Source organism: Mesocricetus auratus, unplaced genomic scaffold (assembly GCF_017639785.1).
Source record: "Mesocricetus auratus isolate SY011 unplaced genomic scaffold, BCM_Maur_2.0 Super-Scaffold_100009, whole genome shotgun sequence".
NCBI lineage: Eukaryota > Metazoa > Chordata > Mammalia > Rodentia > Cricetidae > Mesocricetus > Mesocricetus auratus.
This window is the reverse complement of record NW_024429193.1, coordinates 35,227,499-35,254,088: the sequence shown is the minus strand read 5'-3', so window position 1 is coordinate 35,254,088 and position 26,590 is coordinate 35,227,499. Positions and strand designations below refer to the sequence as shown.

General features: G+C 38.8%; 1 protein-coding gene across 2 annotated transcripts in view; it reads left to right on the top strand.

Annotated features, from left to right (window-relative positions):
- The window catches only part of Pde5a (phosphodiesterase 5A), a 130,013-nt gene that overhangs the window by 40,161 nt on the left and 63,262 nt on the right, over nucleotides 1-26,590 (top strand). For both annotated transcript variants that reach the window (XM_040751923.1, XM_040751924.1), the window contains exons 5-9: nucleotides 917-1,006; nucleotides 6,092-6,229; nucleotides 8,829-8,896; nucleotides 19,107-19,215; nucleotides 20,092-20,179. In XM_040751923.1, coding sequence (XP_040607857.1) covers nucleotides 917-1,006; nucleotides 6,092-6,229; nucleotides 8,829-8,896; nucleotides 19,107-19,215; nucleotides 20,092-20,179 — 493 coding nt within the window. The remainder of the gene's footprint in view (nucleotides 1-916; nucleotides 1,007-6,091; nucleotides 6,230-8,828; nucleotides 8,897-19,106; nucleotides 19,216-20,091; nucleotides 20,180-26,590) is intronic.

Below are 26,590 nucleotides of genomic sequence, written 5' to 3'. Positions count from 1 at the left end.
GCTCTAGAGGTGACTTTTAAAGTCAGAACGGTTATCTGTGCTATTAATTACACCAGAATATCCGATAGGAAAGCATGACTATTAGATAAACTTCATGTCCATTATTTGTAGTCCATTAAAATAAAGCTGCCCTTAATAAATATTTAGATTGTATCTTGACAAAATATATCTATTGGTGTGGATAAATCATTCTATCTAATGATTGCTTTAATCATTCATTTAACTGTGAGCGCATCACCCTATTGTAGTATAAAAAGGATTCTAGATTCATATTAAAAAGAATGCATTTGGGGGCTGGAGGGATGGGTCAGGGGTTAAGAGCACTCTGTTCGTCCAGAGGTGCTGAGTTTAATTCCCAGCAACCACATGGTGGTTCACAACCATCCTTAGTGGATTTCTGATGCCCTCTTCTGGTGTAAAGTCATAATCCAGATAGAGCACAATACACATAAAATAAATCAATCTAAAAATTAACAAGAATACGTATTTGGACTAGAATTTGTAATCTTACATGAGACTTTACTTGTTATGTCCAGTATTCTCTTAAATATGAATCTTCATTTGCTTCAATAATAAGGTATGAGCTATTTATTTGGTCCCTCATAGGCTTGAGTCTTAGTGTCATGTACAATCCATACCAAATCTTGTATAGAGAAAAAATTACAATTTGATACAAAATCACCATATCAATTCTTTTTCTCTTCTTTATATGACATAAGAGATTGAACACTTAGTCACCTGCTAGTAGTGTCATTTAGCTGACAGTTTACATGAGTTCCTAATTTTATGCATAGCAAGCCCCTTATATTTTGGTGTTTAACATTTATTTCAACTGCAAGTACATTTATGCTTCAGGCAGTGTTCCTAGACAGTTTTGCAGGCAGGTCCAATCTAGCTGCTGTCATCTTTCTTCTAGGACTTTGCTGCCTATTTGGCATTTTGCGGTATTGTCCTTCACAATGCTCAGCTCTATGAAACGTCACTGCTGGAGAATAAAAGAAATCAGGTAAGTGTGATTTCTAAAGAGAGCACAAAAGCTCATTTTTAAAAACTGTTAAGTTTTTATCTGAATCGTGAATGCACACAGTTGAAATTCAATTCACATGATTCGGTTTTATAAACATTTTAGCTGTTTCTTTCTGATAGTCATTTTTTTCCATTTTCCACGTTCAAAAGCTCCCCACTGTTAGACAGTGGTCTTTGAGAGACTTAGATGGCTTGAATTTGTGTCACTGAATAGAGCTTTTGAGTTGCTCTTCAAGGGACATCTTAGCATCTTTGGTCTTCCCTGTGTCTTTTCCAGCCCTACTTCTTGGACCTACTCTCTGGATTTCTTTTTAATTTGTTGCCAAAGTTGTACTTAGTGTTCTAGAGAGCCACAGTGAACTTTTCTTAAGTTTAGTTCCTGCTAATTCTAATTTGTAGTTACTCTATGCACATATCTGTATTATCTTTGCTATATAACTTAGTTTCCCCCCACATTCCTTAATTTCTTCCTCCGTTTCTTGGACTGTTTGCTCTAATGTAGTCTCTTGTTTCTGCCTCTCACCCATGCTCGTAGCTGTCATTTTCCTAGGGTTCTTGGCACTTTAGCAGTATCTGGTATGAGTTCCAACTTATAAAGTGGGCCTTAAATTCAATTATAAAAAAAGGTGGTTGGTTACTTCTACAACATTTGTACCACTATCACACTATGCCGTGCAGACAGGTCACTGTTGTAGGTCTCAAGGTTTTCAGTTGGGTTGTAGTGATGCTTACTTTCCTCCTCTGGTAGCATATATTATAAGTCTAGAATGGTGAATGCTAGTCAGTAAGAGTGAAGCTTCTATTTGGGCACCAACTCAATTTCGGTTTTCATGTCCTACAATGTAAGTTGTATCATCAGCAATAGGACCTTAACTAAAGTAACCAAAAGCCTCTTTGATGATTAGCATTTTAGACCATAGTACCCTTTTGACAATGACTCAATAGGATGCAACCCGTTTCTAGCACTGGAGGTTTTGTTTGGTGGCATAAGATGTCTAGTTGGGGCATTCTTTACCCATTATATAGTGAATCCATTTAGTTACCTTTCACATATTTTTATTTTACGTTAGTTTGCCTTCATTTCCCATATTCCCTCCTTTACCTTGCCCTCCTATTCCCCCTCATCATTTAACCCTCCTATTCTAGCTTCCCTTTTATCTCTTTATAACACTATATTCTATTTCTCCTTCCTTGGAATATGCCCTACTCCGTCTTTATCTCTTACTAACTATCTACCCTCTGGTTATAGTTGGCTAGAAATATACATATATAAAGCTTAAAAGCTATCATTCATATGTAAAAGAAACCATGTAGCATTTGTGTTTTGGGGTCTGGGTTACCCCACTCAGGATGACTGCTTCTAGCTCTATCCATTTATCTGCAAATTTCAAAATTTCATTTTCTTATCAGCTGAATAACATTCCACAGTGTAAATAAATGAATGCACCACATTTTCATCATCGATTCATAGTTGATGGGCATCAAGGCTGTTCCCAGTTTTTGTCTACTACAAGTGGAATAACCATGAATACAGAAGAGCAAGTGTCCCTGCAGTAAGATTTACAGTCCTTTGGGTATAGTCCCAAGAGCAGTAGAATTTGTTCTTGTGGTAGATGGATTTTCAGCTTTCGGAGGATCTGCCACACTGATTTCCATAGTGGTGGTCTCGGTTTGTATTTCCCTTGCCCTACTACCTGTCCTGTCTTCTGGCTCTGTTTAGTGCTACAGCCCATTTTTAAATTGGTTTGTTTTCATAATGTTTAATTCTTTTAGTTCTATATATTTTCTAGACACTAACTCCCTACCAGAAAATTAATAAAGATTTTCTCATTCTGTCGGCTGCCACTTTGCACAATGCTGTCTTTTGCTGTACGGAAGCTTTTCAGTTTCATGAGGTCCCATTTACTAATTGGTGAACTTAGCACCTTTGCTAGCTGTGTGCTGTTCAGAAAGTTCTTTCTTATGCCAATAAGTTCAAGCTTATTCCCCATTTTCTCTTCCATCAGATACAGGGGATCTGGTCTTATGTTGAGGTCCTTGATCATTTGAAGTTGAGTTCTATACAGGTTTCTATAGTATATATAGTTTCTGTGGTCCTATGATTCTCTGGATTTTCTCAATATCAGCTATATTATCCCTTTTTATCTCTAGTTTTATGAATTTGGATATATCTCTGTCCTTTGGTTAATTTGGATAAAGATTTGTGAATCTTATAACTTCATATTATAAGTATGGATTCTCTTTTCATTTTTTTTACATGCAGCTAAACAGGTTGACTTAGCACCACTTGTTGAAGGTTCTGTCCTTTCTCCATTGTGTAATTTTAGCTTCTTTGTAAAACATCAGGTGACATTGGTGTGTGAAATTATTTCTGGGTCTTCAATTTTATTCCATTAATCAATGTGTCTGTTCTTATGCCAAATACCATGCTGTTTTAATTATTATCACTCTGTAGTACACCTAGAAGTCTGGAATGTTGATACTTTTATTATATAGGAGTGCTTTACCTATATTGTTTTGTTTGGCTTTTCTCTCTTTGTGTGTTTCTTCATGAAGTTTTGTTTTGGTTGTTCCAATTTCTGTGAAATATCGTGTTGGAATTTTGATAGGACTTGCTTTGAATCTGTAGATTGCTTTTGGCAAGATGGCCATTTTCACAATATTAATCCCATCAATCCGTGAGCATGGGGAATTTTTTTTCATCCTCTTATGTTTTCTGCAATTTCTTTCTTCAGTGTCTTAAAGTTTTTGTTACACAAGTCTTTCGGTTGTTTGGAGTTATTCCAAGGCATTTGTTTTTGAAGCTATTATGAAAGATATTGTTTCATTGATTTCTTTATCAGTATGTTTGCCATTTGTATATAGGAAGGCTTCAGATTTTCATATATTAATTTTGTATTCTACTTTGCTGAAGGTGTTTATCAACTATAGATGTCTCCTGGTGGAGTCTTTGGGGTCTTTTATGTATAAAATCATACCATCTATAGATAAGAATACTTCGGTTTCTTCCTTATCTGTTTATATCCTCTTACTCTCCTTTAGTTTTCTTTTTGCTGTAGCTAAGATTTTTTTGAGCGCCATATTGAACAGGATTGGAGAGAGTGGACTTTGTCTTATTCCTGTTTTTAAAGGAAATGCTTTGAGTTTTCTCTGTTTATGGCAATTTGGCTGTGGGCTCACTATAAATGTCCTTTATTATGTTCTGTCCCTGTATCCTTAGTCTCATTGAGGTTTTTTATTATGAAGGGATGTTGTATTACATAAAAGGCCTTTACTTCATTAATTGAAATGATCATGTGGTGTCTGCTCTTGAGTCCATTTCTGTTGGACTCACATATGCTGAACCAATCCTGCATCCCTGGAATAAAGGGTACTTTATCATGATGGATAATCTTTTGATGTGCTCTTGAATTCAGTTTGCAAGTATTTTATTGAGAATTTTTGCATCTATGTTTGTAAGGGATACTGACCTATAATTTTTTTTTGTTGGGGCTTACATGGTTTTGGTATCATGGAAATAGTGGCTTTGTAAAAAGAATTAGGTTATGTTCCTGCAGTTTGTGTTTTGCAGAATAATTTGAGGGATGTTAGCATTAGCTTGTCTTTGTTGGTCTTATAGAATTCTGTTCTGAAACCATCTGGCCCTGGGCTTTTTCAGTCAGGAGATTTTAAATTACTGCTTCTATTTCACTTGGGATTTTGGGTCTTTTTAAGTTTTTATTTCATCTTGAATTAACTTTGGTAGGCCATATATATCAAGGAATTCATCCATTTCTTTTAGTTTTTTTCCAGTTTGTAATATAGTTTTCTGTAGTATATATAGTTTCTACAGTCCTATGACTCTCTAGATTTCCTCTATGTCAACTGTAATATCCTTTTTTATCACTAACTTTATTAATTTGGATCTATCTCTGTCCTTTGGTTAATTTAGCTAAAGATTTGTGAATCTTACAAATTTTCTCAAAGAATCAACTCTTTGTTTCACAGATTTTTGTGGTATTCTGGTTTCTACCTCATTGTTTTTTTTTTTTTTCATGATGAGTTTGTTTCTTCCAATATGTTCTTTTTTATCTTATTTTTTAGCATTTTTAAGTATCATATTAAGTTATTAATATGAGATTTCTCCCTGTTTTTAATGTAGGCAGTTAGTGGTATGTACTTCCTAGAACTATCTTCATTGTGTCCTATAGGTTTGGGTATGTTGTACTTTCATTTTCATTCAATTCTAAAAATGTTTTAAATTTCCTTCTTGATATCTGTCTTGATTCAATTTTCATTCTGTAGTGAGTTGTTTAGCTTCCATGAGTTTGTATATTTTTTGCCATTTCTCTTGATGTTGATATCTAGCTTTAATCTATGGTGGTGAAATAGGATGAAGGACATTTGTCTTAGTTACTGTTCAATTGCTTTGAGGAGACATCATGACCTTACAAAACTCATAAAAGAAAACATTTAATTGGGGGCTTGCTTACAGCTTCAGAGGGTTTGTCTACTATCATCATGGCAGGGATCATAGTGGCAGACAGACAGGCATGCTTCAGCAAAATAGCTGAGAGTAGAAGAGAACATCTTTTCTTGGCAACAGGGAGGGAGGAAGAAGGGAGGGGAGAGAAAGACTGGGCCATGTCCACCCCAGTGACATACCTCCTCAAACAAGGCCATACTTCCTCAATAGGGCCATTCCTCCTAATCTTTCTCTAAATAGCTGACCAACGAGGGTCTGGACATCCAAATATATGAGCCTTTTGGGGGCCATTCTCATTCAAACCAATGCAGTGTCATTTCAATTTTTTGGTATCTGTTATTCTAATGGGCCTGACTTGATTGGTGAGTTGGTCTTTTCCCTTGCAGGTTTTAGTATCTTTTCTTTGCTTCTGTACTTTTAGTGTTTTGATTATTGTGTGTCTTAGGGAGTTTCTTTTCTGGTTCTGTCTAATTGGTGTTCTTTATGCTTATTTTATATTGAAAGGCATTTCTTTGTTAAGATTTAGGGAGTTTTTCTTTGAATTTGTTAAAAATATTCTACACACAACTACATCATAAGCTGTAACCTTTTCTCGTCTAGGTATTGCTTGACCTTGCTAGCTTAATTTTCGAAGAGCAGCAGTCATTAGAAGTAATTCTGAAGAAGATAGCTGCCACCATTATCTCCTTCATGCAGGTGCAGAAGTGCACCATATTCATTGTGGATGAAGACTGCTCTGTGAGTATGGAGTGTAACTGGTTTTTGCAAGACGGAAACGCATTCTTGAAAGCACTTCCTGCTTTCAAACCCAGTTTTCGCCTTAGAGCCCACCCCAGTTCCAACTGTATATGAATATTTATGCAAGACACAAACAAACGTGAAATGTTTTTGAAATGGAGTGGAAGTGAGAGTGGTAAGAACCTTCAATGCCCTGCCACTGACCATGGATGTCTGTGTGCTGCCCCTGACAATGGCTGCTCTGCCGTAACAGGGAGACACCTTGGTCTAGAACTGTGGTGCCCTGGTACCTAAAACCAGTAGACTCCCATTCTGAATGGGTTGAGAATGAAATTTTCTTTCTTACCAGAAATTATTTAGGAGCCAGGAGGTCTAGGTGGGTGGTGGGTAGAACTAAAGGTATTTGTAAGTCCTACGTCATTTACCAACAACAAGAAATGGCTTCCCATTCATAGATTTCAGCCCATGGATCTATACTGTTAGAAAGTATAGCCGGGCGGTGGTGGCACACGCCTTTAATCCCAGCACTCGGGAGGCAGAGGCAGGCGGATCTCTGTGAATTCGAGGCTGGGCTGGACTGACAGCCTCGGAAACAATAAATACAGAGAAACCCTGTCTCGTAAAAACCAAAAAAAAAAAAAAAAAAAAAAAGAAAGTATAGAATGGGTGCATTGATTAGTATAAAATTCTTCTTAATAGCTTATCAAATAAAAATTCACTGTACCGAAACAAGAACCAGTATTTTCACAGAGAGCTACTAATTCATATTTCTATTCAGATAGTTATAATTTAATATAAATTGATTACAAAATAGTTGCTAGCTTTTTATCTTACTTATCTATACTGGTGAGAGGACTGGAGCTTTCTCATAGGGCTGTTTACTTGTACTTGAATGTTATGTGGAGTTCCTACCTTGTGCTTGCCTGGGAGTCAGAGCGCTGACTTACCACAGTTTTCTTTATGCAGATTTTATCTCTCATCACTGTATGAACCAGTGGAATATTCCTTATGGTGGGAATTGTTTCCTCCTATAGTTTAAGGTTATTAGGAAAAAAGAATAGTACTGTCACTTGGATATGTCAGTTATAATTCATTTATGAAATTCGAGTTGTCATTTCTGGCAGAAGTAGAATAACAAAAGATATTCAGTCATTTAGATTTTTAATTGGCTTAGATATTAAGATAATTCATTATCCTCTGAATTATTGTGTGTATTAGAATGGGTGCATTGTTTAGTATAAAATTCTTCTTAATAGCTTATGAAATAAAAATTCACTGTACCAAAACAAGAACCACTATTTTCACAGAGAACTACTAATTCACATTTCTTTTCAGTTAGTTATAATTTAATATAAAATGATTACAAAATAGTTGCTAGCTTTTTAAAGTTCAGGTCAGATTTCATTAATTTGATATGGCAATTTATCATTTTCCTTCTGTGTTCCGCTCTTTAGCATTTAAATTTTTAAAGTTTTCTACATTTGCATTCCTTTAAAAAGAAACTGAAATCTCACTTTATTAACACTCAATGGAATTTTTAACAGTAAAATATTTATCAAGGTAACAAGCTGTTACTTTAGATCAGTGTGGCCCTTGGCTCAACAGTATGGCTAAGGATATGCTCTCTTTGGAAGCTATACATTGTTAGCTTTAGGCGACAAATTAGTTGAGGTGATGTTACAGTTATTTGTGGTTTAAAACTACTTCAACATGAGTGAAATTAAAAATGTAAGATCCCTTCAAAATATACTCCGTTCTTCCACTTCCAGAGTACACTTCTGTTTCTCTCATTCAGTTGTAAGTGCAACAGGGAGCAATATGAATCCTGTTTTGTGATGTAATGCAAAACTATTTCCTGATATCACTGTCTTCATAATTATTTTATTGTTCTTGTGAAATATTTCCAAGTGGTATAGCTCTTTAGGAAAGAATTCTTTGTGCTAGGGAAATAACTGAGCCAGCAAAGCTCTGGCCTTGGAAGCCCAAAAACCTGAATTTGATTATCAGAACAACGCCAATGTGTTGGTGCAAGCTTGTAATACCAGTGCTTGGGAGGCAGAGATGGGATCCTTAGAGCTCGTCAGTCAGTCAGTCAGGATGGTGAGCACCAAGTTAAAGGAGGTTGACAACATTCCTGAGGGTGACACCAGAGGCTGTCCTCTGGCCTACACACATTCATTCTCTCTCTCTCTCTCTCTCTCTCTCTCTCTCTCTCTCTCTCTCTCTCTCTCTCTCTCTCTCTCTCTCTCTCTCATGAACACACACATGCACATGAACACACACACACACACACACACACACACACACACACACACACACACAGAGGAACATATCCATAAAGAAAATGTGTGGGGTTTACTAGCAGCTGAAGTGTGTACTCAGAAAGCTCTTTAGAAGTAAAATGAGAAGTGGTTTGAGCCTTTAGTAATAGAAAGCATATTTGAGGATGCTGTTAATTATGTGCTTGGATCCGTTTAGTTCAAAAATATGGAAATATGTTCAAACACTGGCATCCTCAATGTTGTACAGCATGTATGTGAGTGGCGTGGCTTTCATTGTTTGTCAAATGTCTCAACCCGGGTTGTTATTCTGTTTTCAGGACTCTTTCTCTAGTGTGTTCCACATGGAGTGTGAGGAATTAGGAAAATCATCTGATACTTTAACAAGGTAAAATAACTTCTCTATTGGTCTTTATCACAGTGTATCGTGCTGCTAAATAATTGCCTTGTTGCTAGTGTGACTTAAGGTGTATGAGTGACAGGCTGTCTCCCTGCAAAGATAATTTTTATTTCTCAGAATACACTTTTGATATTATTATGCAAGAATTTTCTATTATATTGACCTGAGAATTATTTCTTATAGCAAATAATACTTTAATTAGTACAGGCCTCATTCTATTGCCTGTATGAACTCATTAGGTTAAGACCCACAATTACTGTTCTTCAACTATATTTTTGTTTGCATATATGGGAATACCATAGATTCCCTGACAACCCTTTCTGTATATCTATTCTGAGTTATAATCAGCCATGAGAATTTACCTAGTAACAGGAGGAGGATGAGAATTCTAATCTTAGAAATCTGTGTTCCCCTTCTGGGCTAGATCAAACCAGATCTATCCATCCAGTTCTTTCTCATAGTTTCTAAATATATGCTCCCTTGTCTGTTAATTGCTCTTACAGTGAAAAGTGTGTGCTGTGTTTGCACGATGGAGGAGACAGGTGTGGTTATCCTCATCTGGCAAGTGCTTTCTGGAAGTTTTGAAATAGATTTAGGGCAAGCTACTAAATGCTCTTAATATGTTTTTCCACCCACACCTAAAAACTATATTGTTCTCTTAAGGGATAGGTCATTCTAAAGGATAAAAATTTACCAAGATGAGTTACCTGAAATTCTTAGGTATTTATCATAGTTTTCATTTCTTAAAAAATTATATGTATATATACACACATATGCATATATATCATTTGATTTTGTGATGCTGTAGCAACTTTGTTGCTTTTGTTACTATATATAAATATGAGTAAGTATGCATTCATTATTATATATAATTGCCTTTATCTCCATAGGACAAAATGAATCATATGATGCTTGTTAGAAATCTAAAACAAATTATCTAAACTTACCTTTTAGTATTAATGAAGCAGCATGCATCTGTATAATTAAATTTTTATATTGACATTTTAATTTTTATTATAAATTCAACCCAAATCCTCTAATATCTAGTGACAGCTGAACAAACCTAGTGTCTTGTGTGATAGTGACCTCTGCTGGTAAATAGACATTTTTCAAATAGCAAAAGCCAAGATTTATGTTTGATTTCTTTTTGATATGTTCTCACTGTAGGCCAAATGGAATAAACTTTACCATTTATAATTATGTAACATTTTACATCATTTATAAAATATTTTATAAGGGATAAATATGCTACTGTGATTGTTTTAAAAGAGACAAATCCTAACTGATTTTTAAATTAATGTTATGGTAATGGAAACCATTCACTATCAATGACTTTTGTCAGCCTGTCATTTCAAAGTTTGCTTTTATTCTGATGATGCACTCAAAGACCATTCATTCATTGGATAAAATTATTTTAAATGGCTTTTAATTAAAATTAGATATCTGGCTTAACTTTAGGAAAGGTGAATTATAAAAGATGTTTAGTAACTAACATTTTGAGAAGGTGTTAAGTTGATATTGACACTTTCTGTTTACTAGCCAATTATTTGACTTCTAGAATTGATTACTGTTGTTACAGTGATTTGGCACTCTCTACTTCTCAGTATTAAACACTGCAGTAGTTCAAAACTCACCCAGGAGATGAAATGCCATGCGATGTATGTTAATAGTCAAGTAAATCATTTTCATTTTTAAGCTCGTTATCTATTGAGTCAATATTATGGGTCTTGAGGCTAGGGATGCAAGCCAATTGATAAAGTTCTTGCCAAGCATGCACAAAACCCTGGGTTTGATAGAGAACACAGCGTCAACCAGGTGTGGTTGCACACACTTGGAATCCTAGCACTCCAGAGATGGAGGTGGTGAGGCGGTAGCATCAAACAGTTACCCTTAGCTCCGCAGACTATTCAAAGTCAACATGGACTAGAGACCTTGTCTAAAATAATAAAAGATAAAAATTCACGGCTGCTATGGATCATTATTTTATTTGATATGTTTAGGTAATATATTGACCACAGCTTTGAAATGTTAGATATCAAAATATAAACAGCTATTCTGGTGAACCCTGTGTATCTTCATTAGAATTGCCACATTAGTAGGATGAGGTTAGTCAGTTCTTGGGAACTAGCTTATCACTCAAGATTCCAGAAGTGGAGTGCATTTCCAAATGGTGGGTGGGTTCCTTTCTGTGCTGTTGATATGGAGTTCATGTTAATCCTTTATTTTAAGTAGACATTTTAGTCTTGCCATTCCATCTGTGTAATTTTTATGGTTTTTTAAATTAATATGCCTTTTAAGTATGACATGAGAAACACTTAGAATTACTTTTTCAAATTCGTCTTGGAATATATATATTTGGAAAAACAAATATAGTTCAATTGAAGAAAAACTCCAATGCCAAAATAACTGGGCATCCAGTGGAGGAATGTAGAATATAGTAGGGTGTAATTAACTTTAGGTTTTGATGCACACTAATTGTTGTGCAAATTATTTAACCCTTGAAGAGTCAGTGTCTTCCTCTGTAATGATCAAATTGTGGTAAAGCTTGAAAGAGCCTAATGCCTATAAAATTTCTTCAAGAACCTTCCAAGTAGCCTCTGTAACTGCTGTCCTGGTTTTGGTTTATATCGGTCTGCAGTGGTTCCTATGGACTTGTGAAGTTCGGAAAGGCTTGTCTTCCCCCAAATCCCCTACCCCTGCTTTCTCAAGGATTTTCTCTCATGCATCTCTGTAGATGGAAGTTTCTATCCCGCCCAATCCGGCTGCCCATTTAGTCCCGAATAAACACACCGAGGCTTATATTAATTATAAACTGTTGACCAATGGTTTAGGCTTCTTAATGACTATCTCTCTTAATTATTAACCCATAACTATTAATCTATGTATTTCCATGTGGCCTTGTCTTACTTGAGAATGCCTGGGTGTCCTATCTTCCCAGTAGGTACATGGAGCCTCTGTCATGACTCACTCTCTACGGTCCTCTTCCCAGCCTCCTCTTAGTCTGTAGCCCTGCCTATACTTCCTGCCTGCCTACATCCTGACTGTCCATTGGCTGAAACAGCTTTATTCTTCAGCCAATAAAAGAAACATATATCCACAGCATACAGAAGGACATCCTCATCATCTCCTCTTTTCTGTGTTTTTCAGCTCTGTTGATATCCACTATGGAAATGTTTAAATGCAGGACTTAGCCAGTCTCTTTTAAAAGGAGAGGCCAAGACCTTTTTAAATGGGTAGAGTTTAGTAGGTAGTGCACTCTCGGAAAATAAATGGGAGAATGTTGTGGGGGAGGCTAGTACTGAGCTACCAGGTCAGCAGTCTGAGGGATGGGAGAAAGCACGAAGGAAGGTTGTATGCTCATGTCTCAGCTGTGAAGTCTAAGGAAAGCCGCGCGAGTCTGTTGGGGAGACTTGTCGCTGATGTTTCTTGGCTGTAGAATCATGGGTCTTGGAAGAACAGTTTTGATTTAGTGTCCTGGTGGGCTCAGTCTTTGACAGCCCTGGGAGGCATGGCCTGGAATATGGGCTCTAGAGATAGGCTACATACATTTCCTACCCCTTAATCTCTTAAGTTGTTTTTCAAGGCCACCATGATGTTGCTGTTATACAAAGGATGACATCCATATTCAGTGTATTACACTTTGAAAGCCTTCAGTATCTATGCTATCTAGCCAAACATTTTTGGCCAAAAACACCTGCTTTATTATTTTTTCCAGATATTTATTTTTTACTAAGACTTTCCCAGAGGACATAACTGACCTTGCCACCACACCCACTCCCCCATGAAGGGTCTGTGTACTCACTCCTACAAAGCAGACCCAAACAGTTTCAAGGGCTGGAATCAACCTTAACTGCCAAGGAACACTTTCTGTCTGAATTATCATAAAAATGTTTAGGTAAAAAGAAAGAAAGGAAAGGAGCAAAGGGGCCAAAGAGACGGCTGAGATCGCCAGACTATCGATAAAATCAGGCAACTGACAGACATCATATGGGATGGAGGGACTGTTGGGATTCATTGTCTTTAGATGTTCTTTATGCATTTTGCAAACACCTTGCCTGCACTCATTCACAGACTCACAGCGTAAATCCTGCCTCCTGGACCTCTTGGCAAGGCTGTACCAGCAAAATGGCGTGAGGCATCGCGCCAAATACTTTGCCGCAGCTGCCACTAACACTGCTGTCTCCACACACATGAGCTCAGCCTCCGGCTTTATTCTTGATAATCTGTTAGATGTTTCTCATATGTATGTAGAACTTATTCATGTCAGCAATGTGTTTTATATTGTCACGCTTTTATTTTTCTGCTTATTTTTCTTTCCTTGTTTCTTTTTCCCATCTTAATGCTCGGTTAACTGTGTAAGCATTTCTGTAATAATGCCATCTCTTTCCTAAGTCGATCCATTTGGATACTGTCTTCCCATCTTCTCCACATGTCATGTTTGCACTGTTACCAGTAGTGTTTAGGAGGGTTAGTTTTGGTTGTGAATCATGAACACACAAAATAAAAAAAAAAAAGCTTAACCAAGAATGCAAAATGGTGTCCTCTATATATGACAGGGAAACTGTACCTATGATCATAACAGTATGCTCACCTAAATAAGACCTGCATAATGATAACACCCATTGACAGGCCAGCATAGGTGGGGGAAATCTCACATGGTCCCACTCCTAGGTGAAGAACTATAGGCAATTAATCATTGCTAAGAAAGGGAGAAACACTATTCTCTAGGAATGAGTTCCTGATAGGTTATGCAATCCCAAGTGATCAGTCCTAAACACATACATAGGAGAAACACTAAACGGACTTGGCAGGTTGTATTTATATACACATATGTATATATGTAGCAGCAATAAGAAGTAGTCATGAGCTTGAGAGTAGCTGGGGGAGGCACAGATGTTAAATAGGAAGAGGTAGAAATGATGCGATTTCAGTACCCATGTAGGAAATTCTCAATTAAAAACGTATACACTTGAAAAGAATGCCATCTTATTACCGTCTCCTGGATATGCTCAGAGGTAGGTAGGCTAAAGCAGGCATTGTACTTGGGCCATTGTCCACGTGCCCCCAGACCTCAGATGCCTTCTACTTAACCCCCCCTTAGGTATGTTCTGTCCATTGAGCAGCCAAGATGGAACCCTATCCATCACATCATGTCTTAAATAGGGGACCAAGGGAACAAAAAAACCCCATTTATCAGTATTCTGGAAGTTGTCCCACATAAGCATCTGTCATGCTATTGACTGGGCCTTACTCCTGTTGTAACACTAACTCTCTGGGCTGCAGAGTAATGCATTCTTTATTCAGGGTGGCTCTGAGTCCATGCAAAGAGGAGTTATTTGGGGGCAGCTGGCATTATCTATATACTGGATGCTGCCCAAACAGGATATGCAACTAAAACTATCGCTCCATTGCAGCTTCCTGCTAGATTCCGAGTTCCTCGCTGTGGTGACTGACCTGTGTGAGTTTGTTTTTCTTCCACATAGTATTAAGAATGCCTCTCAGGGAACAGATGTTCAGGCTGTATTTATTGAGCATAGGAAGCAGTTTATCAACATCTTTACAAAGTAGGAAATAACCGCTATGTTATGTAACTTTAGGAGAACTCATGCTTCTACAGCAACTCCTATTTCTGAGTTACAGGCCTAGTGGATTACTTGGGCATTTCGGGTTGCTTCTGACTCTTGTCAACATAATTATGGCAATAATGGTAAGAATGACATGGTTATTGCTGTTTTATTATTAGTCTGTGAGACTCTTATATGAAGCCATCTTGTCTTGTGTTCTTCCTTCTGATGGCAACCTCTTTATTTTTCCTGTCTCTATTATAGCTTCCTCTCATTTTCGTTTCCCTGGGCTATTGTGTGTAAAAAATATTTAAGTATTGTTTTGTTAGCCTCAAATCTACATTTATGACCTTTCCTTGAAGTCACACAGATAATATATGAAATCGGATTCAGGAGGTCTGTTGCTCAAGGCAATCTGCATGCCTTCAAGGTCAAGCTGGAAGTTCATCTTGTTCATCTTTTCCTTTGATACATTTGTAATTTCCCTTTCATTCTTTTTCATTATACATAATATTTTTGAGAGCATAGAACTCAAATTGACCTTATTGCAATTAAGTTAGAATACAGAAAACAGAAAGAGAATACTGAAATATCTGAGTCATTTTGGAATGTCATCATTGTCCCAAGATAGCTTGGGTAAATAGTACAGTAGACAGGCACTGTATTGGAACTTTGAAAACTTAGAACTAGAAAAGTTCTTTTCCTAAGACATGTATTTCTTTTTTGCAAATTAAAATTGTTCTTTCTGATTTAGAATTCCATACATATATACAATTAAATATGATCATATCCCCCATTTTCTTCCTCTGATTCTTCCATAACCCCCCAAAATGTCCTCCTCCCAATTTCATGCTGTTTTTAGTAACTAAGTCCAGTTTGCATTGCCCATATGTGCATGGATATGAAGCATTCGCTGACACATGGGGAAACCTGCTAGGGGGAGCACCACCCAAGAAGAATGGCTCTCTCTCCCAACAACTGTCCACTGCCAATAGCTCTCCTGAAGGAGTGGGCTTGGAGAGCACCTTTCCCTCCCAGGGCTGGCTCTTGGCTGGCTGGCTTTTGTGCAGTTCTTGTGCAGCTGCTGTGAGAGGATGATTGTGACAGCTGTGTGATGTCCAGGCAGCATTTCCCGGAACCTTCCCCACCCTCCAGCCCTTAACTTTCTTTCCACCTCCTCTTCCAGGACATTGATTGAGCCTTGGTGGGGAGCGGACAGTGATTAAGATGTCTCACAGGGGCTGAGAACTCAGCCTTTTACTCTTAGCACTTAAGCCAATTATACATTGATCGCATTGCTGCTGTCACAATTAGGCTTTACATAACCAACAGGAAGGCACGAGTCTTTGGAACTTCAACGCCCAGTGCCCACCCACGGTGGACATATCTCTTCCAACAAAGCCACGCCTCCTAATCCAGAGGTTCTCAACCTTCCTGATGTGGTGGCCCTTTAACATACTTCCTCATGTTGTGTATTGAGGTGACCCTCAAAGTAAAATTATTTCTGCTGCTACTTCATAGCTGTAATTTTGCTACAGATATAAATCCTAATGTAAATATCTGATATATGACCTCTGTAAAAGGGTCATTTGACCCCCAAAGGGGTCACAACTAACAGGTTGAGAACCATTGTCCTAATCCTTCCCAAACAGATCCCCAACTGGGGATCAAGTATTCAAATACATGCACTTATGTGGGCCATTCTCATCAAACACCTCAGCTGCCCACTGCATAAAAATAAATTTTTCTTTCTATGATGAAGACTGAGAGCAGCTCAGGTCTGTGGGCAGAAACAAATATTTAGGGGACCATTTGACAACATGATCTTTTAAGAAAACAATAGTAGGGACTCATATGGCTCAGAGGTTAAGGGCACTGACTGCTCTTCCAAAGGACACAGGTTCAATACCCAGCACTCACATGGCAGCTCACAGCTGTCTGTAACTCCAATTCCAGAGGATCTGATTCCCTCACACAGACACACATGCAGGCAAAACACCAATGCATGTAAAATAAAAATAAATTAAAAAGAAAGGAAGAAAAAGAGAACCACAGTAGTAGTTTCTTTCCTAGGGCCTATGGCCTTCCCCACTGTGGGCCTTTAACCAGGATTAGGCATGAAACCCCTCCTGTGGAGCAGGCCTCAGATTCAACCAGGAATCAAGTAGTTACCCCATAATAATCCTTTGTCTGTTGCACCAGTGGACATCTGTTGCCTGCAGGTCAGGGTTGCAGCACACCGACTCCAGCACTCGGTAGATCCAGATGTCTTCTATTCCCCAGCAGCCTGCACAGCACCTTCTGACACTGTCAAAGCTAGCCAGCTGGAAGGAGGAGCCCCGCTTAGTCTCAGGTTGATTCCTCTCTGTCCTGCAGCCAAAGTGTATGGTGTCTTCAACAGTGAGGTTTTACTATGTAGTTGTGATGGCTTGTTTTGGAGAGCTCTGGGGACTCCCTGGCCAACAACTTTTTAAAAGATTTTTTTATTTTAATTTATTATTATTATTTGAGATGTTAATATAATGACATCATGTTCCGCTTCCCTCCCGCCAAACCTTCTCATGTCACCTCCCGCATCTCTTTTAAATTCATGGCTTCTATTTTTGTTGTTGCACATATGTGCGCTCATTGTGTGTATGTGTGTGTGTGTGTGTGTGTGTTACTAAACACAGAAGTACAACCTGTTTAGTTTGTATAATGTTACTTGTGTGTAAATGTTTTCCAGGCTGAGCATTTGGTATCGGGTAACTAATTTGTGTGCTCTTCCCTGGGGAAGACTATTCTTTCCTCTCAACAGACCTTAGTTGCCTGTAGTTTTTGTTTTTGGTAGGACTGAGGCATCGTGAGCTGTCCCCCATACACTTTAGCCTCTCTATTGGTGTCGACCTTGTTCAGCTCATGTTTAGGCAATCATGTTGGTGAGACTTTAATGGGTGTAGCTTCTGACCTTCCTAGGAGACACAATCACCAGCAAACTCCCTGATCCACGGCCTCATAGAATCTTTCACCCTCTTCCACAGTGACCCCCAAGCCTTAGGTGCAGAAGCTGGGTCAGTCGAATCTGGGCTTCACAACTCTGCAAATTTGATTGACTGTGGTTTTCTGTAATGTTTTCCTTCTGTTGTAAAATGTGTCATGAGGGCTGAGAACAATATTTATCTATGGGTATAAGGACAGATATTTAGAGTGTAGTTAGAAATTTTGCTGGTTTTGTAAAACGGTAGGTGTAGGTTCTCCTCCAAGATCCATGATGTCACCAGTTCTGCGTTGTTGGCTTGGTTTCCAGTACCAGGCATGCGTTCCCTCTTGTTGAGTGGGTCTTAAGTCCAATAGAGAGCCATTGAGTACCACTGAGGTGTTCATGCTACTACTGCACCCTTACTTAGGGTTGTCATGTCATGCTGCTCATTGTTGTGGTTCATAGACATCATAGCTGAGTAGGGTTACTGACTGCTTCCCCGCTTTGGAAGCTTGCATTGTACTTTCTGGAACCATGAAATCTACTTATCAGGGAGGGGCTTTCACTAGCCAGTAACTTAGGGAGGTATCTCAAGCCTAATGCATATATTCATTTTTAAATACCATCTACTACTGTTCCATTTTTTCAGTTAGTAAACTATAATTAAAATAGGCATATCAGACAGAAACACACACACACAACAGAAGGAAGATACAAATCTACTGTTTCCCTACTATTTTTGTAAAAGATTGTCTTATTGAGATAGGTGTTCTCAAAATATTGATTAAGGAAGTACAAGTACTACACCTTAGGCATTCTGTGGTCAGATAAAATGAAACATCTAGTGAGAGAATCAATACAAATTTTACATTAAATGACACAAAAAAAGTGAACATGATCATTGACACTCTTCAGTTGCGAATCGCTCATTTGAAGTACTTGGGCAGATGCCTGATTCAGGAAATTTTTAGACACTGGAATATTTGTATATACATAATGAGATATCTTGGTATATAAGTTTAAACTGGAAGTTCATTTGTTTCATGCACATAGCCTGGACGTAATTTATACAGTATTTTCAGTGTGCCTACCTGTCAACTGCAGCTAGTCACAAGAAGTCAGGTGTGGAATTCTATACTAGGGGTCTCTATCAGGGTTGACAACATGTTGGGTTTGGGAGCTTTTCAGATGGTTGTATTAAACATTTTTAAGTTCCAGGTGTTTCACCTGTGATTGGATGACTAAGAACATTCTTAGAACTTGTTCTAGGCCAGTGGTTCTCAACCTTCCTTATGCTGTGATCCTTTCATACTATTCTTCATGTTGTGGTGACCCCTAACCGCACTATTATTTCGTTGCTATTTCATAATGATATTGTTATGAATTGTAATGGAAATATCTGATGGGAGGGTTATCTGACATATGACCGCCGGAGTAGTCATCACCCACAGGTTGAGAATTGCTCTTCTAGACAATCCACACTATGTGGGTGTTTGTTGAATCAGACTGTCTAGATTGGAGTAATGAGCTGTAATCATCTAGCACATTTTCAAATTAAGATGTGGATTTCCCCCTGTACTTCACAGCTGCTGGTTCCTCCCTATTCAATTGTTTAGTCGTATGTGTGCATGCTTCCCCACTGCATAGAAGGAACTCACATCTATTGTTTCTGCAGGGAGCACGATGCAAACAAAATCAATTACATGTATGCTCAGTATGTCAAGAACACAATGGAGCCACTTAATATCCCTGATGTCGCTAAGGACAAACGATTTCCCTGGACAGTAAGTAACCTAATTTTAGACCTGATGCACACAAGCTGTCTTCCCTTCAGACCTATACTTACAGCTGCTCCTTGTCTGAAGGACTGGGCTGGAAACTGGCTGTTGAAGGGTGATCTCTCTTTTTCCTGCTCAAGGGAGGGATGGTAAAATAGCTCAAACTTGCTGGGGAAGCTGTGCTTTGTGTTTTCTCTCTGTTCTCGGGATAGTAACAAACCAGCATGTACAAGTTGAGGTAATTTACCACCGTGGTGTCGGTGGTTTTCCTCAGATGGGTTTTCTGACTTTATCTGTGAACATTAAGGTCCCTGTGGTTTGAATGCACACGACTGGCAACCTTCTTAGTGAGCTGCTCCTTGGCTATCCATTTGCCTTGACAGTGAAGTTACAAAGAAGTGTTCTTTAGACATTCAACACTTTGAATTCCAGTGTTTTCTTTCATCTTTCAAAATTATTAGGCTGTGAGGCAGCTGCCTTGCTTCTGTTGCCTGCACACTTAGAAGAACTTTTGCAAACCTTGTAAGTGTCAGCTTCAGTTTCAGTGGCACTGTTAAGGAGGCCAGTATTGTAGTGTGTTGTTTCCAGGCTTTTGGATTCTGCTTCCTTGTCATATTGGGACCTCTTCCTAACTGCGATAGCAGGCGCTGAATAGTATTTGACTTACTGTTACTATAAACTCTTCAGAAAGTTATAACAGCATAAATGAATTTTGCTATTGCTATCCTAATAAAGGCTGACTTTATGCACACCTCATTATAATTTGTTTCCTATAACTAATATGAGTATATGAGTTATTTCGCATGTGCCGTACAGTTAATACGATGCTGTGGGACACATCATTTCTGGGGTTCCAGCAGCCTTGTTTTTGTTCTTCTTTAGAATGAACACACAGGGCATGTAAACACACACTGCACTGGAAGCTTGCTTTGCACACCTATAAAGAATGGAAAGAAGAACAAAGTCATAGGTAAGATCTTCCCATTGGCTTAACACTCTGTTTAAAAAAAAGAATTCCCTGTGACTTTCAAGTGTGAATTGTAAATTAAAGAACAGAATGTCTGAGGAAAGGGAAAATTGAGAATTATAAGGTAAAATTTTTATGTTGACAAATTCCACCATACATGTCAGATGTTTTATTAGCTATACAGTATTTTTTTTTCAATCATTGGGATTCAGTTTTGTTTGTCTTATTTTGTTTTTTTGTTGTTTGTTTGAGACAGGGTTTCTCTGTGTAGCTTTGGCTGTCTTGGAACTCATATCTGTAGATTAGGCTGCCCCTGAAACTCACAGAGACCTGCCTGCCTCTGCCAACTGAGTGTTGGGATTAAAGGTGTTCGCCACCACCGCCCCCGTTAGAATCCAGTTTTACCTGAGGGTTTTGTTTAAGAATGCTGTGCTAGAGTCAATAGAGTCGACTGGCAGAGTGGCGAGGTGGGTAAGGCGCTTGCCACCAAGCCCGAGTTCTGTTCCCAGGACCCACATGGTAGAAGGAGAGAACCGACTCCAGAACATTGTCTTCTGCTGTCCACATCCACACTGTGACACACTTGTACACCCACACAGATGTGCACACGCTTGCACACACATAAAAGTAAAAACATGTTAAAACTTCATATTCTCTCTGTGAGTTCGAGGCCGGGCTGGACCGACAGCCTCCGAAACAATACAGAGAAACCCTGTCTCGTAAAAACCAAAAAAAAAAAAAACAAAACAAAAACAAAACTTCATATTCTGAGAGGCATCAGCTGACAATGCATATTTAGTCTTATCTCCTGATATTTGATTTCTCAAATACATAGTTGAGATTATAGGTTGTTTATGCATTCAATTAATATTTATTGAGCATTCCTATAGTCTAGGCACTTGACATAAATCAGCGAGCAAAGCAGAAATCCTTGCCCTAGGGTCTTACACTTGTATACAAAGGTTAAAGCCTGAAGGGTCACCTCAACTACAGAATGGTACAAACGTTCCTTCCCAAGACAATGGAATGATGTTCCCTGTTACTGGTATGTTTCCTTCATTAAGACTTCATTAAGAGCAGGGCAAACATTGCTGGGTATGGGTAGCACATCACTTTAGTCCCAGTACTCAAGAGGAAGAGTCAAGTAAATTTCTGAATTTGAGGCCAGCCATGCCTACATAGTGAAGCCCTGTCTTTAGAAGAAAAAGGCAGAGAAAAAGTATGTTGTTTTGTATCCTAGTTGTCCATGGGCAACATATAGAAAACAGTCTGAGCTAGATTATGAAGATTAAAATTGAAAACTAAAACCCTAATGGATCAACACTTGTGTATAAATTTACCTTTAAGAATCTGAACAGCTTTTGGGTTGCAAGGAAAAGAAGTATTATTATTTAACATGGCAGCAGAGGTGCATGTGTGTGTGTGTGTGTCTGTGTGTGTGTGTCTGTGTCTGTGTGTGTGTGTCTGTGTCTGTGTGTGTGTGTCTGCGTGTCTGTGTATGTGTCTGTGTCTGTGTCTGTGTGTCTGTGTATTACAAATGTTGAAAGTGCCTATCCGAGCTGGACACAACTGTGATTCCTTTACTAGGCGGCCATTAAACTTTCCATGAGCCTCCTTTCCTTGTTCTCATTCTAAGCCGGCTAATGTGATTTCTCTTATTTGATTTTCCTTCGTTTAGCATCATTCATAGGAAGAGAACTGGTTGCTTTGCAGGCTCACATGCTTGTGTTGTAAAGATACATCTCTTTCTTGTCCATTTTGGCCATGGTGGGTCTTGCACTTACAAGGCTCAGGGTCAGACCCTATCGTAAAGCCCAAGAAGCTCGTAGACCACTCTTTGCTGTGCAGTGTGTTCAACAGTTCTCTTCTGGACTCAGGAAGAAAGTTCATAGGCCAGTGAGCATGTAAACACATCTGTGAACATTACCAACCGACCTCTAAAATAAACAACAGATATTATGTTATAAAATTTTACTTCCTAGGGGACCAAAGAGGAAACTACATTATGTTATACTTTAAAGAGAATAAATGCCTTTCTTGTAAGTGTAAGAAACTGCTACAAGCCGCCTTTGAGGATGTGAAATTGAGTTGTGGAGATGTGTCGTTGTCCTAAGAAGGAAGGAAAACCTTCAGACGGTTCCAGAAGTCACAGCTTTATCTCAAAGATGTCTCTGAAATAATATGTGGGAACAGGGCTGGCTGAGGGTGGGAGGGGCCTGGCACTTCCTGCACTCTAAGACCAGCTAGTTAGGGAGCACAGGCCTGGGGGAGGGACCCATAAGGCCTTTGTGCCACTGTCATGCCAATGATTAGGAGCACCCAGTAGATGTGTCAGAATTCACTGTTTGAGCTTGTCTGTGTTTCAGAAAAGTAAGGCAGAAATTTTGAACTAAGCGGGAAGAATCCAACTAAGCACAGTGGTGTACGGCAGGTGCATCTCTGTGAGCCTGAGGTCCATGTAGTAAGTGCCATGACAGATACGGCTGCATAGTAGAGAGACTCCATCTCAAAAAACAAAATCAAATATAAAAAAAGGGAATAGAATAATCAGGCTTGTTTTGGCATGTACTTTTTCCTACTGAGTAGCAGAACCAAAAGCCAGTGAATGGCTTTGAAAAGAGACAATTCTGTTTAAAATGAAATACATGGTTTCTGTGTGGGTTTGTGGAACAGACAAGGCAGAGTACTCAAGTTAATTGTGAGATGGAAATTTCCCGATGTACTCTGCTGTTTTATCTGTTTGACATAGCTAAGAGGCTGAATTCTGCACATACTTATGTATCCATAGGTGCAGGGTGGAAAAGATCATGGCTGTGGATAATTCGCCTTGCATGTCACAGACCAGATCCCAGTGTGTAATTCTAGCAGAGAATCCCCACAGAGTCACATGCAGAAAAACAGGCCACCCCATGTGTTTCTCTGGAATCTTCCTTCCTCCCTCTTTATTTGTTGTCGTTACTGACATTTAGATGAAATTATAAACATTAGCCTGGTTCAGAGCCTGTTGTATCATCAACTTTATTCCCCAAAGTATTTCCTATCAACAAATGTTTGTGTGTGCTCTGCCTGATACAGAATGTTTCCACCACTGTCCAGTAAAAAAATGTTTTCTCATTCAGTGTTCGTCCCGTTTAACCAGTTGTTTGCCCCGTTGGTAAAGCTAAATATGCCCTTTTCTCCCTATCATATTTTTGAGAAATTTTAATTTCTATTCTACATACCAAGTTCAGAGTATATTTTGGGTTAATGTTTATATTTTGAGATTATAACGTAGTTGCTTCATTTACTGCTTCTCTGTTCTCCCTCCAATTTCTCCCCGAAGCCCCTCCTTTGTTTAGAGCACTCTTTGAAGAAATTACCATGCAAAGGAAACACAGAAACCTTTCAATGCCCCTATTTTAGACAGGTTATATTACCATGTTATTAGTAACCAAATATAATAAAAATAAAAGCCATAGTATCATATAGCACATTGTTTAAGAAGTAATAGAGGGAATATATTCATTACTGTGTACACCGTAAGCTGGGTGCCTGCCTGACTCTCATCTATGCTGTAGGAAGCTCCCGTTTTCTCTTTTTGCAGTGGGTTTTCAAGTCTTACACAGTCATACCCTGCATAACAATGTGTCAGTCCACACTGGACAGCCTACGGTGTCCATACATTGTATTACGAAGTAGAATCATCGCCATCTTAGACTATTTAAGTTCCTCTATGATGCACACTTGTTGAAGCCACCTATGCTGTACCTCACAGGATAGAGTCCTGCTGTTAAGTGACACGTGTAGCTGTTCCTTCTTACTCTCAGCTCATTTGAACTAACCAAGCACCTCTATCACTGTGATTCTAAAAACAAACAACAAATCCCACCTTGAGTCCAGTCCTTTTGTATCAGTAGGATGTACAACCTCTCCATCTACAGACACTTCCAAATACTTTTCATTAAAATTTTGGATCATCAAACCTGGTGGTGGTGATACACGCCTTTAATCCCAGCACTCGGGTGGTGAGTGTCTGTGAGTTCCAGGCCAGCCTAGTCTACAGAGTGAGTTCCAGGACAGTGAGGGCTATAGAGAGAAACTTTTGGATCATCAATTATTTGCTTGGTATTCTTTGTTATCTTATTTTCTTTTGTTAATTGTTTGGGCTTCATTTAATAAACTACTTACATGCGGGCCTTTAAAAGGTGAGTGTTTGGAAACGTGACCTACCCTCCTGTGCTGTGGCCTAATTTCAAGTGATAAATCAGTATTCCAAGGTGAAAATTTAACTTTGACTTCTACTTTTTTTATGGCACCATAACTCTTTTCTTGTTTTTCAAATATTTGCTAAGATTTTCATGGTGCAAGTAAAATTAAACCCTGCATTGTTTATAGTACACATTGTCAAATACTACTTAAAAGAACTGATCCCTGTCCTGCTCCCAGGTAGAAAAATGCAAATTATGTTCGGATATAATTTGTACCAGGAAATAAAACAGTAGTGGAGCAGTAATAATCAGAAGAAAACAGAATTAAGAAATCATAGCTCTTAGCACTGAAAGCTGCTGTAGGAGGGTCACTGCAAGTTCAAGGCCATCCTGGGGCACATTGGAAGTTCAAGGTCAGCACGAACTATCTACACAGTAGTCTTTGTCTCAAACAAACACACGAAAAAGTAGAGCTGTTTTGTGACCAGCTGTTTCACTGAGTGAAACTAAGCATGCCGGAGACGCTTGAACATCCGTGTTCATTGCTGCAGTGTTCGTAATAACCAAGATATGGAGGCACTCTAAATGTCCATCAACAGAGATGAATGAATAAAGAAAATGTGGTATATATACACATAGTGGAATTGTATTTAACAGTAAAGAAGAATGCAATTGTGCCATTTGCAGGCAAAATGGCTGAAACCGGAGATAATTACATGAAGTGAAATAAGCCAAGCACAAGACAAATGCCATGTTTTCTGTCATATGCAGAATATATATATGTATATACATATATATGTGTGTGTGTGTATGTATGTATGTATGACCATTTTCATCCTTGTATCTCATATCATCTGTATGTACGAGTACAAAGATGATAATGATGAAGTCCAATCAGAAAATCCCCCATGACGTTGGTGCCACTATTGTACGAGTGAACATATTTTGCCAGGCCAACTGTTACTGTAGCTCACAGATTCATAGCTGGGTCATGTTGATGATTATTTTTTTTCTATGCTACTGTGTATAACGCCTTCCAGCGCTTTAAAGTTAACCAGTAAGGATGCAGCTTCCAGGTCAGTGCCAGCCCGATTACTCCATGTCTGTGACTTGAGTGTGTGGTGTTTTCAGCAATAGGGTCTTATCTAAAGGGCAACGAAGAGTGTTAGCAATAGCCATTGACTCTTGGGGGTCCATAGGACTCACTGGCCAAGAACTCCAGAAGTAACTCCTTGACACTGATTCTGAGTGAGGCAATCCAGACCCAGAAAGAAATAATCACTTTTTCTCTTATTTGTGGATATTGGTTTGGGGGGTCGGGGCCATTGGGGGAAGAGGTTTGTGTGTGTGTGTGTGTGAGAGAGAGAGAGAGAGAGAGAGAGAGAGAGAGAGAGAGAGAGAGAGAGAGAGAGAGAGAGAGAGAGAGAGAGAGATACTTTGTAGCCCTGGCTGGCCAGGAACTTAATACATTAGAATTCACTGAGGTCAGCCTTCCAAACACTGGAATTAAAAGCCTGCACTGCTGTGCCCTGAAAGGTGACTCCTTTATTTCTAGAGAACTTCATACAACATATTTTGATGATGTTCACTTCCGACTTGTCACAGATCCACTCCTGCCTCCCTTCCTACCCAACTTCATGTCTTCTCTTTCTCTCTTTTTGAACCCATGTGGTCCAATTCATGTTCCCCCAATACTATTGGGTGTGGGGCTATTCTCTGGAACATGATCAACCTATGAAGGGCCACACCCTTAAAAAGAACTGACTCTTCAGGGAGTGCAGTGTTATAAAAAGGGAAGAGGGACTAATGGGGCAGGAAGAGTGGAATGGGTTGCAGTATTGAAGGGCAGGGTAGTGGAGGGGGTATGGAGAGGGGTAACTAACACTAATCCATACTGTAGAAGCTTTCCTATATATAGGTTAAATGGTATTACCCTCTCAGTGGTGACAGTGTCTTTGCCAGACACCATAGGCTTGCAAATAAAAAACCCAATGCCAGGAATCTTTTTTAGATTATTCTTCTTGAATACTTTGTTTAGAAAAATGTTCCTGAATTAAGATTATTGACAAAAATAAACACAAAAGATTTTGAAAACAAAGTTAAATCTTGTATGTATATTTTAAATCTTCTGACCTAAGATTATGGGGGGGGAGGGGAACGGCCAAGAATAGTGGCACACATCGTTAATCCCAGCACTGGTGAGGCCGAGGCAGGGGGATCTCTGAAT